General features: G+C 35.3%; 2 protein-coding genes across 2 annotated transcripts; both read left to right on the top strand.

Annotated features, from left to right (window-relative positions):
- Positions 1 to 460: 460 nt before the first annotated feature.
- LOC131313608 (gibberellin-regulated protein 12-like) lies at positions 461 to 1,605 on the top strand. Its single transcript, XM_058341999.1, has 3 exons — positions 461 to 582; positions 683 to 713; positions 1,258 to 1,605. Exons 1-3 carry the CDS (start codon positions 505 to 507, stop codon positions 1,440 to 1,442), a joined length of 294 nt encoding a protein of 97 aa, XP_058197982.1. The 5' UTR covers positions 461 to 504; the 3' UTR covers positions 1,443 to 1,605.
- A 12,162-nt stretch (positions 1,606 to 13,767) lies between these two features.
- Positions 13,768 to 15,038, top strand: LOC131313607 (gibberellin-regulated protein 12-like). Its single transcript, XM_058341998.1, has 3 exons — positions 13,768 to 13,960; positions 14,066 to 14,099; positions 14,745 to 15,038. The coding sequence occupies exons 1-3, from the start codon at positions 13,883 to 13,885 to the stop codon at positions 14,924 to 14,926; spliced, it is 294 nt and encodes a 97-aa protein (XP_058197981.1). The 5' UTR covers positions 13,768 to 13,882; the 3' UTR covers positions 14,927 to 15,038.
- Positions 15,039 to 15,639: the final 601 nt, after the last annotated feature.

Here is a 15,639-nt window from a genome sequence, read left to right as displayed (position 1 = left end):
AAGTATGGATAAACTCAAAGACTATTTTTAGCTAAGCTTGCTACCAATACAACTTCAAATTGTTCCGCACATTGGATTTATTCAATTAATTGTTCTTGTACAAATTTTCTGCCTTCCACTTACTAGCGAAATCTATCAAAAGTTGGTTACGAGTAACATTTATTAATAATGATCATCAAAAATATTGAAAAGAAGTGATTATTGGTGGAAATAAATTTACATTCATTGTCTTTCCTTCTTTGAGTAGATTTACTATTATTCTGATAAATGGCAAAAAAAAAAAAACAAATTAATATGGCCTAACTACTTCCCATGTAAACAAAGGCTAAAAGCTAGGACATTGCGTATATAAAGGGTGCTTTGGCATGCAATCGAGAGTAGAGCACTCATCAGAATTTTCAGAAAAACATTACTTGGAATCGACTGCATAAAAGAGAGAGAGAGAGAGAGAGAGAGAGAGAGAGAGAGAGAGAGAGAGAGAGAGAGAGAGAGAGAGAGAGAGAGATGGCTGGCTATCCAAGGCTTCAGTTTGTTTTCCTCCTATTCCTTTTGGCTTCAATGTGTACCATTCAAGTTTCAATGGTAAATGTACTATGTGGTTTCAATAACAACACTCTTATATAGGACATAATGAATTCGTTTTTCTTACTCTTTTTATTTTTTGGGTTCTAATTATTGACAGGCATGTGGCGAAGGATGTGTTGCCCAAAAAGGTGAGCTTTTTGTTACATGGGACTTAATCACTTATCTCAAAAACTTGTCTTATATTCTAACTAATTAAACCAAAATCGAGTCTTAAGTCTCAATCAATTAGAGTTGATTACATGAATCCATTTTTTCCAAAACTCATATGTTTTCTCACATTCTACCTGAAGAGTTCATAATCTCAAGTTATGCTGTTTAACTCATTTTTCTTGGACATGGCTTTTGTTTTGTGTGTTCAACCGGAGCGGATTTTTAAGTTTCGTGATTTACTCCAAACCATACATTCTAATGGTTAATTTGTCAAGTGGTTAACTAATATAAAAAAGAAAAAATTGATCAAACGTCAATAGTCACATGTTGGGGCATATTTGCAACGAATATCTGGCTATCAATGTTTTATCAAACTATTAAAATTTTCCATGTTAGTGCACAAATCGACGAACCCAACATAAGGAATGGTGGGATCCAAACTTATTGGTTTCACCCCTTTCACCTTTTTGTTGTCTATGTTACTAATTAGCAGCTTATTAATGTGATGCTTTTCCCTGACAGATTGCCCTGCGGCATGTGACTATCGGTGTTCCAAGGCCGACAACCACCGGAAAGCATGTTTGATGTTCTGCAACCTCTGTTGTAACAAATGTTTGTGCGTTCCATCAGGCACCTATGGTAACAAGGAGGAGTGCCCTTGCTACAACAACTGGAAAACCAAGGAGGGTGGACCCAAATGTCCTTAGAAAAAGAAGAAGAAAATTAAACTAGGGGATTCTGGTTTTGAATATGATTTTCCTAGTTGGATGATTTGTGCTACAATGGAATAAATTGAGAAAGTTTAATGTAGTTTATTGAATAAAATCTATGGCTTTCATTCACAATCGGATTAGCATATCATCGTAATTGTTGAGTCTTTTTGTGACATGAGTCATGTGTGCGCGTATAGAAATTTGTGTCATTGTGTGCGTGGCTTTCAATATTTCATAAACTCGGTATCGAATGAGACAATATCGCGTAAGCATTACGGCTATATTTGAAGTTTGAGGGAGGTGATCAAAAATGAAATTATTTGAAGTTTGAATCCATAGACAACATAACCCATTGTTGCAGGCTTTCGAGAAGCCCGTTGTTATTCGAGCAGTCCATTTGGTATCGCACAAAAGCCCAAGGCAGCCCAAGTGAATAAAGGTTAAAAACGAGTTTTACTTCATTTTTTCCGTACACCAAAACAACGACTAAAAACGCTAGAACGCCACTCCTCTCGTGTCCGCTTCCAAGAGTGGAATAAGGTCGTCCGGCGGGATGATGTGAGACACCATCCTGTCTTCTTGATCAACTCTCATATTTGCAAGTTTGTCTGCCACTTTGTTGCCTTTCCTGAGTGTGTGCCTTAAGATACATCTTGTAGCCTCCATAAGGACTTTACATTCTTGAATGAGGATTGTATGAGGAGAGTGTTCGGACGGTTCTCCAATTATCATATTAATAGCAGTTGATGAGTCAGACTCCACTTCTATAGCCTCCATTCCTTGCTATAAATATCCTAGAGTTCAGCTTCCAATTTTGTTCACTTCAATCTTGAAACCTTTAGACGGCCCTAAGGGCTAAGGTGAAATTGATTTGGTTTGGTTCGATTTCTGACAAATTTTTCAAAAAAAAAAATTGGTTCATTCTATTTGGAGTTTTAAAAAAAACAAACTGGACCAAACAATTTCAGTTTGGTTTATTCAGCTTGGTCTGGTTTACTCGGTTTATTCGGTTTTGGGCCTACAATAAAGTTTAATGAGTCAACAAATATGAATAGGCAGAATAACTAATTACAACTTAACCCAATTAACCAAAGAAAGGGCCAATATGATTAGGACATGTAGTAATATGGGGAAAAAAAAAGACTCTGAACAAATTTTTTTTTTTGATCCTAACTCTGAACAATTTACTCGGGGAGCCTGTGGTGAGCTCCCTCACCATAGGGTTGCAACTATTTCAAAACCACGCCGTTTTCATTAATGAGGCATACCCATGAAACTCCAGCACTCTTTAACAGATGATCTGCTATGCCAAAACGACTCCAAAACAATGTCGTTTCCATTTAATTTGTTAAGACTATATATCACTAAAAAATATACGTTAAAAAAATTAAGTGCTTCAATTTTCAATCCGTTTGAATCGGTGCGAATTCTGATCATATCATTCTCAAGGGTAATAATTAATTTTTGTCTCTAGAGCTCTCATAATTAAGTATCTACTCTTTTTTTGGGACCATATACAACAAAAACTTGATTATCAAAATCCTAAAGACAAAAATTAATTATGACCCTTTTTGATAAAATTATTAGAAAAATAAGATTTTCGCATCGGTTCAAATGGATTAAAAATTGGTACACTTTATTGTCTAACCAAATTTTTTAATATATAACAGTCTTGAAAAAATTTGGAAAAAAAATCAAAATGGTTCCTATAGTTGTAATTGACTCGATTTACACTATGTACTTTCCATTTTGTTCAAATTTGGTCCAATTGCTAACTGCCGTTAGTCCTTTTAAATAAAGACAAAAATAAGCTCATAAAGACAAGAATAAGCCAATAAACCAATTTTTTTCGTCTTTATTAAAAAAAATTAAATTTCGATAGTAATTTTTTACTTTTTAGGTTCCTCTCGTCATGACGAAGCAATAATCTTCAAAAAATTGACAAAAAACTAACAAATACCAAAAAAAATTAAATAAGGACAAAAAAATAAGCCACTTGGCTTATTTAGCCGAACAACCACTGAGTTTATATAATATTTTGACTTTTGGACATGGTTCTTTATCATGTTGTGACTTTTGGATCTATATCATGTTGTGACTTTTAAATATGGTTTTGTATGCATTTTCAGTACTATGTAGAAAAATAAGGCATCTCAGTATTTGTTCACAAGTTGAATAGGTAGACAATACCAGTGGTTATGTTACCTCATGGCTGATCATGAAAATGCTGAATTGGAGGGCAACTTTATACAGAAAACTATAACCAAATTTCTTCTCAGGTGTCTCCTTATCAATGGAGAATGAAAGAATGAACTGTGTTTTTGTTCAGAGATATATTAGGTAGGCCTGTGCAAAAAATTCGTCTACCCGCGGAACCAACCCGACCCGACTCGAAGGGTCTCGAGCGGGGTCGAACATGTGGTTTGAACGGGTACGAGTTCATTTTCTGTTAAAAATCATATTTCGGTTTGGGGTAGTTGGTGCCAATTCACAAAGATTAATTCAGTTTTTGGTCGGACCTAACCCGACGTAAAGAATCAGGTTTGCGGACGGTTCTTACCACTTTTCGGTTTGGTTTGCGGGCCTAAAACATTTGTTACCTAACAAGTCGGGTCGGGTTCAACTCGACCCGCCAGACCCGTGCACACTCCTAATATTAGAGCAATAGAGAAATGAGAGAATTACTGTTTTGACTCCCCAAAAAAGGGGCCATTTATTTTTGCTGTTAAAAGGACTAACGGCGGTTAGTAATTGGACTAAATTTGAACAAAATGGAAAATACAAAGTGTAAATCGAGCCAATTACAACTACAGGGACCAAATTGACACAAACACTTAATTACAGGAACCATTTCAGTTTTTTTCCGAAAAAATTAAGTACGCTCCAATTTTCAATCCGTTTGAACTGGTGGGATGATCTTATTTTTTTATCATATCATTCTAAAGGGTCATAATTAATTTTTGTTTATAGAGATCTCATAATTAATTTTTGTTTATAGGGATTTCATAATTAATTTTTTATTTTTATTTAGTACCCTGTAGAGCAAAAACTAGATTATGAGAGCCCTAAAGGCAAAAATTAATTGTGAGTTTTTAGGATAAAATGATCAAAAAAATAAGATCCCTTACTAGTTCAAATGGATTAAAAATTGAAGTAATTTATGAGAGCCTTAGAGATAACTTGAGGGCCTAGAGTGTCCAAATAAAAACAATGAACAACATAAACACCCCAAAAGGCGTAAAATGCCCAGATACGTCAAAAAAATCAGGCCTGAAGAAAACCAAAACCTACCTTAACAGATTCGAACCATCGCCGCCCAACCGTTGCCGAAAAATTATTAATGGTACAAAATATATTTACATTCTGTCACAACCTAGATCAAGCGGATTTGAAAATCGTAACCGGCTAGTGACTTTGTCTCACCAAAAGCCTCTATTTTTTTTATAAAAAGAAATAAACTTAACATTTACAGAAGCTATTTTTAATAATAATAAAAACTACTGGATTTATTCATTGCCAACGAAAACATGGCTACATCCTCCCTTATTCGTTACATATCCATGATATAAGGTTAATAGTACTGATATTTGGCCCGTCCTTCTAATTCTAATTATCGGAAAAGAAGATATATTTTAATAACATAAGCTACTACTTGTATGAGATCATGAATTACTAGAGTTACACGAGCTACCATGAAATTCTTTTTATCAAAGGGAAACAGGAACCATAACTTCAGTCTTCAGTTTTCAATGGCTTGAACTGTAACCAAAACCATAACTTCAGTTTTTCATGGCTTAAATTGTAACTAATATCATAAACAAGTTCGTATATAACATAACATGCTGTAAAAATAATACGATATATCATCCAACGATTACCGCCAGTAATGAGGGAGCGACCCCCAACATAACATGACGAATTGATCAATTCAGTTGGACACCTGGCTGTGCCCCTTTTTCCGTTCCGTCCTTATAACACTATTCCAACTAGTATCTTTAACGTCCCCTAGGTTCAAGGACATCGTTCGGATGTATCGATTATATTTTTTTTTCTATAAACTGTTCATAACATCATAATTCCATGGTATGTTTACTACAAAAGAACTTTATCGTTAAATAACCATAATTTTAAAAACGTAAACTTTACAAAAATTATGTAACAGGGATAATTCATAACTCACCTTTCATTCCGTCCAACTTGGCTTATGATCAACTACTTCGAAGGACTCGCATATTGTAACGCCCCGAATTTTGAAAACGTTAAATGGACAATTTCATTTCAAAATAAATAGAGTCTGACTCAATATTACATCATAAATCTCAAAAGAATGATCTTATTCAACAAAAGGAGGGGTGGACTAGGATTTTTATCTACTGCTCCGCTTCTTCCTTCATTCTGGTCAGCTCCTCGGCTCTAAAAGCCTCCAATGTGTAGAGTTCACCATATTCATCTATGAGATTTGACACATTGTACAGGTGTCGTCACCAATATAAAATATCAGGGTCACCAAAAATAACACCGTGAGCTACGAAGGCTCAATAGAATAACCTATACCATCTAACTCTTAACAATAGGTCATAGATTCAATGATTTCCACATAGTTCATACATATCATACTAAAAATAGTTAACAATGACACATCCGCATTCATTATCCAAACTAACGTTGGTGTCTAAGATTTCTGAGTTTCTCCTATGCGACTCGTCGTATACTGTGTCACCATTTTCCACTTTCATAAACCATATTAACATTTTCAAAATCTGTTTTAAACACACTCAATCTCAGTTCCGCCGCACTGGTCTCCAAGTATCCTCACAATAGTTTCGCCGCGCCGGGTTTCTATTGGCACACAAAATCTGCATTGGCTCTTCTCCGCGGATAACCAAGCTATATTACCAATGAGGCTACCACGTCCGGCCCTATTGGCAATCTTCATAATGGGCTACCAAGTCCGGCCACATTATGGTTTTTACAATCCATGCAATGGGCTACCAAGTACGGCCACATTGCAAGTTTTCATTCACACAACGGGCTACTTAGTCCGGCCACGTCGTGGTTTTCACAATCCACACGATGGGCTACCAAGTCCGGTCACATTGCGGTTCCAAAACACATCTTTTCATTAACCCCACCCTAGCTGTCATATTTCTACTTTCTCAATTTTCGTGTCTCGTTTCATGCGACGACTTTGCGATAAGATTTTTCACATACGATATCATAAATCATTCATTATAATCTTAAAACTAAACTAGCAAGATCATCTAACTCAATATTACTAATCGTACTCAAGCATAATGTCATATGTACGAACGCCCTTGGAGTGAAAAATCACTTATGCTTTATCACACAACAAGTAATACAAACAATTCATGTATACATGCTCATAACCATTCTTAAGATCAAAAATAAGTTCGTTGACTATCATGCATTCCAAACATTTTAATGATAGATTACCTTATATACTTAGAGAAAACGATTAAGGATATTTATATTTTAAACTAAGGACATTCTAGTTTTCAACATACGATTCTATACTATACGTAGTGTAACGACCCTGATTTTTGGTAAATAAAAATTTCGTTAAATATTTAAATTTTATTTTAACTACTTGGATTTGCTACTAAAAATTTCTTTTTAATTTTAATAATCCGTCATAATTAGATTTGAGACTTATAAAATTATATCTTTCACGCCGGAACAATCTAGTCATTTTCTAAAAACAAGTATGCTTATAAAAGCACTTGTATATTTTCTTAACGAGTTAGATAAAATCTTTAAATTATATTTCTTGGCTAGAAATCCTACTTGGCAAGTAGAATTAGCATTCAACCGATTAGTTAGTGGAACTGGACCACCGATTCACCTAGTTACATTACCCTAACCCTAATTAGACCTTTTTGACCGTCTTTGAGCCTTATGAAACCCTCCGAACCCTATTGAACCATTAGACTATAGGAGTAATCATTTTATTCCTATGTTTAGTCATTTCACTTTACCTAGCATCATTACTTACCCTACCTATTGGATAATAAAGGCAAGGGAAAACTTTAACCTTTGGTCCATAAATGTTAGGGAAAATATTATCCCTTGGACAATAGATTCCCATGACTAGTCATATCAAATTATTACCAATATCCCTTTACCCCTTGGTCCATAATTGTTAGGGGAATTTTTGTCCCTTGGTTATTAGACCTTTGACTTGCCTAAATGCATGACAAGACAAGTCATACAAAAATCCCATCATTTTGCTTCCAAAAGAAGCAACCTTAGACTTGCCATAATGAGAACCTAGATTTGACTAGTCATTCAAGCCCATACTTACCTTCTTTAACCAATGGTTAATAAATGCTAGGAGAATTTTTGACCATTGGTTAATAGCAATTAAGTTGCCAATGAGGCTTTGATTTGACCATACAAAATCATGGGCCAAGAATATCATCATTTTACTTCCAAGACTAGTTAACCTAACCATGCATGCATGCAACCCTAAGATTTTAGCCTTAAACCTAATAATCCTAGACTTACTTTCCTAGACACTCATATATATACTTGTACACATATATATATAGACCAAGAGAGAGAGAGAGAGAGAGAACCGTGAGAGAGAGGGAGAGAGAGGCCGAAAGTGAGAGAGTGAGATGGAGTGTGTGCATGAGTTTTGATTACTTACACAAGCAACCTTTATAGCCTTAAGCCTATTTTTTTTGACTACATGCCAACCCATTCTAGTCTTCCAAAGTACAAAGCTAGGCCATGATTATATTCCTTCTTGCAAGCAACCTCCCCATAGACTTGACAAGTCCAAAACCCTTCATGATGACCTAAAGATTTGGCCAACAAATGGAAGTGACAACTCATGGAAGACTTGGCATGCTTTCAAGCTTGATTGGACATGACAATGGAGCAAATCCATGGGAGGAAGGAGAGAAGGGGGGGGCCGGCCATAGAGGAGGAAGGAGAAGCTCAAGTGTTGGCTATAAATAGCACCCCATGCCTTCCATTCAATTCACACCATCACTTTTTGCTCTCACTTCTCTCTAGAAACCATTTCTGTTTTTCCAGGCAGCTTACTGCCCTCCACGAATCTCTATTTTTCTCCTGCTTAAAGTAGTTTTTAGAACCAACTCCCTTCGAGAAAGTTGTAGAGCACTTCGAAACCTTCAAGTTAGACCCAAGAACCATCCCAATCGGTGAAGAAATGACAAAGATATCGGCATCCGAAGTTCAGTAAAAATCTCGGATTTCCATTTCCTGACAGCATACTGTCTCTGCCTTTATCACCATTTTTCTCCTACCTAAAGTAGTTTCTAGGATCAACTTCCTTCACGAAAGTCGTAGAGCACTTCGAGAGCTTCAACTTCGACCCAAGAACAATCGTATTCGGCCAAATATTGACCGAGTTACTGCCATCCAAAGTTTGGTCCAGATTTGCAAGTTTCACCGCCCGTAGAAAATCTTTCAACTAGCTTATTCGGCCCCGACTAGTTTCGGATCAAGGTAGATAAATCTCTACTCATTTTCCCTAGTATAACTTTAGTTATTTTGCTTATGATAAGGCAAGTTAAAGTATTAGGAATAAATAGCAAGCTCGTTTTACAAAATCTTGAAATGACATTACGATCATGTAGATTTTCTCTACTCACTTCCCTAAGTATACGTAGAACCCTAATCCAATAACTCTACGTATAGTATAAAATCTACGTTAGAGAGTAGCATGTTCTTGATTCAAAGTATCAATATCGTAGATAAGATTATCTATTGTTTGGTTTCAAGTAAATAAGCTTATCGTTTAAAATGCATGATTGTCAATAAGTTTATCTCACTAATGGAGGTATGAACATGTTGGATAAATGACTTTGTCTTAAATAAACATATGTTGTATTGAATTTCTCAAAAAGTAAGATATAACGATTTTCGAAAGATAAGATTTTAACGCTTGATTTGAAGTATTCATATTTTGATCTTTTCGAGCATGCTTAGCAATATAGAATTGGATGATCTTGTTAGATTACAATGAATGATTTATGGTTGCGTATGTGAAAAGTCCTACCGCGGAGTCTATGCATGAGAACGAGACACGGAAATCGAGAAAATAGAAACATGACACCTAGGGTGTGGTTAACAAGAAAAATGTGTTTCGAAGGAGGAAATATTTTTGAAACTACATAATGACCGATTTTGATGGCATTATGTGAGATGTGTGTGTGAATGTGTGCCAATGGGAACCCGGGACGGCGGAACCATTGTGAGGATACTCGGGAACCCGAAACGGCGGAACCGAGGTTGGGTGTGTGGCTTGGTTATCCGCGGAGAGGAGCCAATGCAAATGTGTGCCAATGGGAACCCGGTGCGGCGGAACCATTGTGAGGATACTCGGGAACCCGGAACGGCGGAACCGAGGTTGGGTGTGTTAAAAACGGATTTTGAAAATGTTGATTTGGTGATGAAAAGTGAAAATGGAGACACGGTCTACGATGAGTTGCGTAGGAGAAACACAGAAAAAACATGGACACCAACGATACTTGAATAGTGAATGTGGATGTGTGATTGTTACTATTCGTCGTATATGATTTACTGTTTGTAAGTTATGAGTTAGTGGGTAGGGTTTACTCTATTGAGCGTTGTAGCTCACGGTGTTGCCTTTTTGGTGACCCTGACATATTATATGGGTGGCGACGCCGGTATAATGTGTCAGATTTCTTAAATGAACAGGATAAGATGTACACCGTGGAAGCTTTTGGAGCAGAGGAGCTTGCTAGGATGGAAGAGCAAGCAGAGTAGTATTAGGAACCCTAGTTTCCTTCCTTGTTGAATAAATGTACCTTTTCCTTATGATGTATTTATGATGTAATAATGAGCCAGACTCTCTTTATTATATAATAAATGCCTCATTTAACGTACCCAAAATTGGGGGCGTTACACGTAGAGTTAGTGGTCTAGGGATTCTACCTTTCTTCTTGGCGGTAGTGACGACTACGGAGAGAAAAAGTACGTTGGGCGGAGTAACTTTCTACGGTAAGCTTCCGGTAGCTTCGAAAGAGAAAGGTTTCTCTCGAAACTAAGTCTTGACTAAACTACTAAACTTTTATGGATCGAATGGTGGTTGAGTGGCAGTTTAGTGGCGGCTTTGGATGAATTTCTTGAAGAATTTCAAGAAAAACTCAAGAACACTAAGAACAAGGAAGAACAAAGTAAGAACTCAAGAATTTCTAGAGAGAAAAGTTGAATGGTTGGAAGGTGTGAGTTAAATGGCAAGGATGGGGTGTTATTTATAGCCAAACTAACTTCTATTACCCAATGAATAAAATTTTCCCTAGCAAATATTGTCCAATGGTTAAAAGGGCAAATCATGCTTGAAAGCCTCCATGACTTGTCAAATCCAATCTTTAGGCATAAGGCTATAAAATCAAGTAGGATCTTAGGCTTTCTAGGTAAATCTAGGTGATCATAGTCTAGGTTGGCAAGTCTTACAAGTCTAGGGTGGGGTTTAATTAGGCTAAAGCATAGCCTTCCATGTTTAGTCATTCATAAGTCTAGGTTGTAGTCAATTTCTAGGATGATTAAAGGCTAGTTTGGAAGCAAATTTAGGATGACTAAGGCTAGGATTCTATACTTAAAATTGACTAGAAATGGGTTGTCATGTAGTTTTAGGGTTGAGTGTGAAGTTGGTGAAAGAGATAGCTTGCTAGAGTGTACAAATACATGCACACACTCAATCTTTCTCCCTCTCTCTCTCTCTCTCTGTACTATGTACCACTTATATATATGTGTGTGTGTGTGTGTGTGTGTGTGTATAGATAACCATATATGTGTATACTTAGGCACCAAGTAGTCTAGGATGGGAGGTGATGAATGACAAGGCTTAGGTTGCTTCCAAAGGAAGCAAAATGATGAGATTTGGTTTTGACTTGTCTAGTCATTTTTTTTGGTACTTATTGGATAAAGGCTAACCTTACTTCCATTACTCAAAGGATAAAGATTTTCCTACGAAATATTGTCTAATAGATAAAAGTTTCCTAGAAAGTGTACCTAGGCCTAATAGTCATGATTACATTAGGTGTGCATGCATGGTAAGACTAGTTTTCTTCTTTTTGAAGCAAAATGATTGAAAAATTCTAATGACTAGTCTTGTCATATCTATATAATTCATTGGCAAGTTATATCTGTATTATCCAAAAGACAAAAATTTCCCTAATCATTATTGACCAATGGTTAAAGATGAAATAATGAAGGGGGTGACTTGAAATGACTAGTCATAGGCATAATGATTACTTCTAATGGCCTAATGGTTCAATAGGGTTTGGAGGGGTTCATAAAGCTTCAAGATGGTCAAAAAGGTCCATTTAGGATTAGGGTATTGTAACTAGGTGAATTGGTCGATTGGTTCCTCCGACTATTCGGTTGAAAACTAATTCTAATTGCCATGTAGGACTTTTAGTCAAGAAAAATATTTTAAGGGCTTAAATCTAATTATAACAGATTATAGAAATTAAAAAAGAATATTAAAAGCAAATTCAAGTAATAAAAATAAAATTTAAATTTTTAATAAAATTTTTATTTACCAAAAATCAGGGTCGTTACATACATAATTCTTTTCCTCTTCTTTCCTCATCTTTTCTCTCTCTTTCTCTCTCTCTCTCTCTCTCTCTCTCTCTCTCCCTCCTCTTTCTTTTTTAGTTGAGTGCCGTGAGTGGTGTGTACTTGTGAAGTAGATGGGAGGGCTATTTATAGTGTTGGATCACAAGCTCTAGAATATTCTACCATATTTAACTATATCTTGTAATATCTATCCAAATCTAGAGTAATCTAATAAAATCCAACTATAATCTTATCATATCTTGCAACATCTAGAATAATCTATATATATAATCTAATAAAATCCAACATAATCTTAAAGCATCTCCAACCATAGAGGTTAAAAATGGAGATGTCAAATTATATTAAAGGCTTATGTGGTAATTTGACATCAAGCTCCCTCCCTTCAACCCTTATGTCAAATTACTTTGAAAGCTTATGGTCAATTTTTAAAAATTGGCAGTCTAAAAGGTTGATGTCAATGTTGATAACTTGGGACTTCCCTTTAAAGCCACGTCATCTCTCTTTAAAGCCATGTCACTTTTGGCATGATAGAAGGCATCATGATTGGATGGTAACTTAATGCCAAAACTAGCCGTTTGATTGTCTACCTCAGCTTTGACATTTCCCGTTGGAGATGCTCTTATCATATCTTGTAATATCTAGAATAATAATAATAATAATAATAATATATATATATATATATATATATATATATATATATATATATATAATCTAATAAAATCCAACATAATCTTATCATATCTAGAATAATCTCTATATAATCTAATAAAATCCAATATAATCTTATCATATCTTGTAATATCTAGAAATATATGTGTAAATATATATATATATATATATATATATATATATATATATAATCTAATAAAATCCAACATAATCTTATCATATCTAGAATAATCTATATATAATCTAATAAAATCCAACATAATCTTATCATTTCTTGTAATATCTAGAAAAAAAAATATAATCTAATAAAATCCAACACAATCTTATCACATCTAGAATAATCTATATATAATCTAATAAAATCCAACTATAATCTTATCATATCTTATGATATCTAAGTATATCCCACAAAATCTAAGGCTATTCTAATAGGATTTGATCCGATTCGCCCTATAATGAGATGTCGTCTCTTTCCGGTTTATTTTGTTTCGGTTCTCCGCCTCGCGGGAACTTATGTCCTTTCCCTTGGCCACAATGTCGTTAACAGGATTAGGGCAATAACGTTTTAAAAATTGACACATATGCAGAAAATACTCTAATTGTTTTATATCTTAAGTCACAAACAATTTACTTTCTAAATTCTAACGGTAAGCGGCCCGTTAAAAGATTACCCCTTTACTTTTCCTTATTCTTTTTTGTTCTAAAAAGTCGGGGTGTTACACATTCAATGTCTCCTTCTTTTAGTAGATTTACAGTCCCAGTCTTGCTATAATTTCCTTAGGTAAATCAATTACGGTCACAATATTTTTTGACCACATCCTCGTACGCAGTTAATTATGTAATCCTTATTTGGTGGGGTGCTATTTCATGAATATATGCGGTACCCACATGAAATTTTTTTTTTTTTTTTTGTGCTTTTGGGATCTCATCAATTTTAGCAACACATTAACAGAGAAAGATATAAATAGAAAAAAATTAATACGGCCTAACAATTTCCCATGTAAAGAATGCTAAATGCATATATAAAGCAAAAATGGTAGGGTACCTTGGTATGTAGTGTAAAGCAGTCATCGAAAAATTTAGAAAAGATAATTTGGAATCGGTAGCAGAAGAGAGAGAGAGAGAGAGAGAGAGAGAGAGAGAGAGAGAGAGAGAGAGAGAGAGACATGGCTGGCTATTCAAGGCTTCAATTTATTTTCTTCCTCTTCCTCTTGGCTTCGATGTGTGCCGTTCAAGTTTCAATGGTAAATATAATATGTGGTTTAAATAAAAGCATTCTTCTTAATTTAAGATTAAGACACTTTGTATTCACTTTTCTAACTCCTTTTTTTTTTGGGAATTATTGATAGGCTGGTGGCAAAGGATCTATTAAAAAACTAAGAGGTGAATTTCTGTTACATGGGTCTTAGTCATTCGTGTAAAAAACGTGTCTCAATTTCTAACTAATTAAACCAAAATCAAGTTTCAAGTCTCAATCAATTGGAGCTGGCTGCATGAACCTATTTCTCAAAAAACTGATATGTTAATGCTGAAAATGTCCTTGCGGGTATTAATTATTAAAACACGTCCTTAGCCGTCATTTTCCCTATTCTAATTGAAGAGAAAAAATAATCAACATGATATATAGTGATATCACCTTATACTAACACATGGTAGTATGCTGTGGTGAATTGATATTAGGAAAAATGATCTCACTATATACACGGTTCAACAGGAGCTAATTTTTAAGTTTTGCGATTTACTCCAAACCATTTCATTCCGTTGGTTTGTCGAGTGGTTAAATAATATGAAAAATCGATCGAACGTCAATATATAGTTACTCGTTGAGGTCATATCTACAACGAATATGTGGCTATCGATGTTTTTATCGACTTAACATTTTCCATGTTATAATACACAACTGGACAAACCCAACAAAAGGAATGGTAGGATATTCCAAACTTATTGGACTCCTCACCCCTTCCCCTTTTTGTTGTCTATTGTTGATAAAATTAGTAGTTTACTAACGTGATGTTTTTTTCATGATAGATTGCTATCCGGCATGTGACTTTCGGTGTTCCAAGGCCGACATACCCTATGATTGTGAGCTCATATGCGAACAATGTTGTTTTAGGTGTTTTTGTGTTCCATCAGGCACCTCTGGGAACAAGGAGGAGTGCCCTTGCTACAGCACCGTAGCACTCCCAAACCGTGTAGCTACATGTCCTTAGAAAGAAAAAATAAACTAGGGGATTCTTAGATTTGAATATGATTTTCCTAGTTGGATGATTTGGGCTGCAATGGAATAAATTGAGAAAGTTTAATGAAGTTTGTTGAATAAAACGTATGGCTTTTATTTCACAATTTGGTTAGCATATCATTGTAATTGTTGAGTCTTTTTTGTGAGTCACGTGTGTGCGTAGAAGAATTTGTGTCATTGTGTGTGTGGCTCTTGTTACTTCGTAAGCTCAGTATCGAATGATACAATATCATGTAAGCATGTTGTGTTGTGTGAAACGAGTACACAACAAGATGTGTAACTACAATTGTCATTAGGAGCTAGCTCTTGTGAATGAGATTCACTTGTGCGCAACAAATGTACAAATTCATGTATAGTTTTCGACCAGAACAAGCCCAATCCATCCAACATTGAGTTCGAATCATACGACAATCGAGCAATAGACTCAACACCACGTGTCAAGAAACGATTTGTGAATTCTCAACATACCTCTTTACCACATAATAATTGTACAACCGGAAAAATTATTGAATAGTTTTGACGCACCGCCAAGTGGTGCTCCGACATACTGCTTCACCACATAATAGTTGTATTCCAAGTTTAAATAGAGAGAAGTCGTTAGAGAACTATTTACACAACAAAACATTTCCATCGAAGAAAGACTCCAACTTTGAAGTTCACGTTTATGATAGAGAGACCTGTACT

The sequence above is a fragment of the Rhododendron vialii genome, chromosome 13a (genome assembly GCF_030253575.1).
Source record: "Rhododendron vialii isolate Sample 1 chromosome 13a, ASM3025357v1".
Classification (NCBI taxonomy): Eukaryota; Viridiplantae; Streptophyta; class Magnoliopsida; order Ericales; family Ericaceae; genus Rhododendron; species Rhododendron vialii.
Note: the sequence above shows the minus strand (reverse complement) of the source record. Positions and strands in the feature narration are given on the sequence as shown.

What these genes read in the sequence shown, in the direction of transcription:
- LOC131313607 (XM_058341998.1), top strand. Translation starts at nt 13,883, where the DNA reads ATGGCTGGCTATTCAAGGCTTCAATTTATTTTCTTCCTCTTCCTCTTG. An exon ending in GTGCCGTTCAAGTTTCAATG is followed by an intron (nt 13,961 to 14,065) that starts GTAAATATAATA and finishes AATTATTGATAG; the next exon opens with GCTGGTGGCAAAGGATCTAT. An exon ending in ATCTATTAAAAAACTAAGAG is followed by an intron (nt 14,100 to 14,744) that starts GTGAATTTCTGT and finishes TTTTCATGATAG; the next exon opens with ATTGCTATCCGGCATGTGAC.
- LOC131313608 (XM_058341999.1), top strand. Translation starts at nt 505, where the DNA reads ATGGCTGGCTATCCAAGGCTTCAGTTTGTTTTCCTCCTATTCCTTTTG. An exon ending in GTACCATTCAAGTTTCAATG is followed by an intron (nt 583 to 682) that starts GTAAATGTACTA and finishes AATTATTGACAG; the next exon opens with GCATGTGGCGAAGGATGTGT. An exon ending in AGGATGTGTTGCCCAAAAAG is followed by an intron (nt 714 to 1,257) that starts GTGAGCTTTTTG and finishes TTTCCCTGACAG; the next exon opens with ATTGCCCTGCGGCATGTGAC.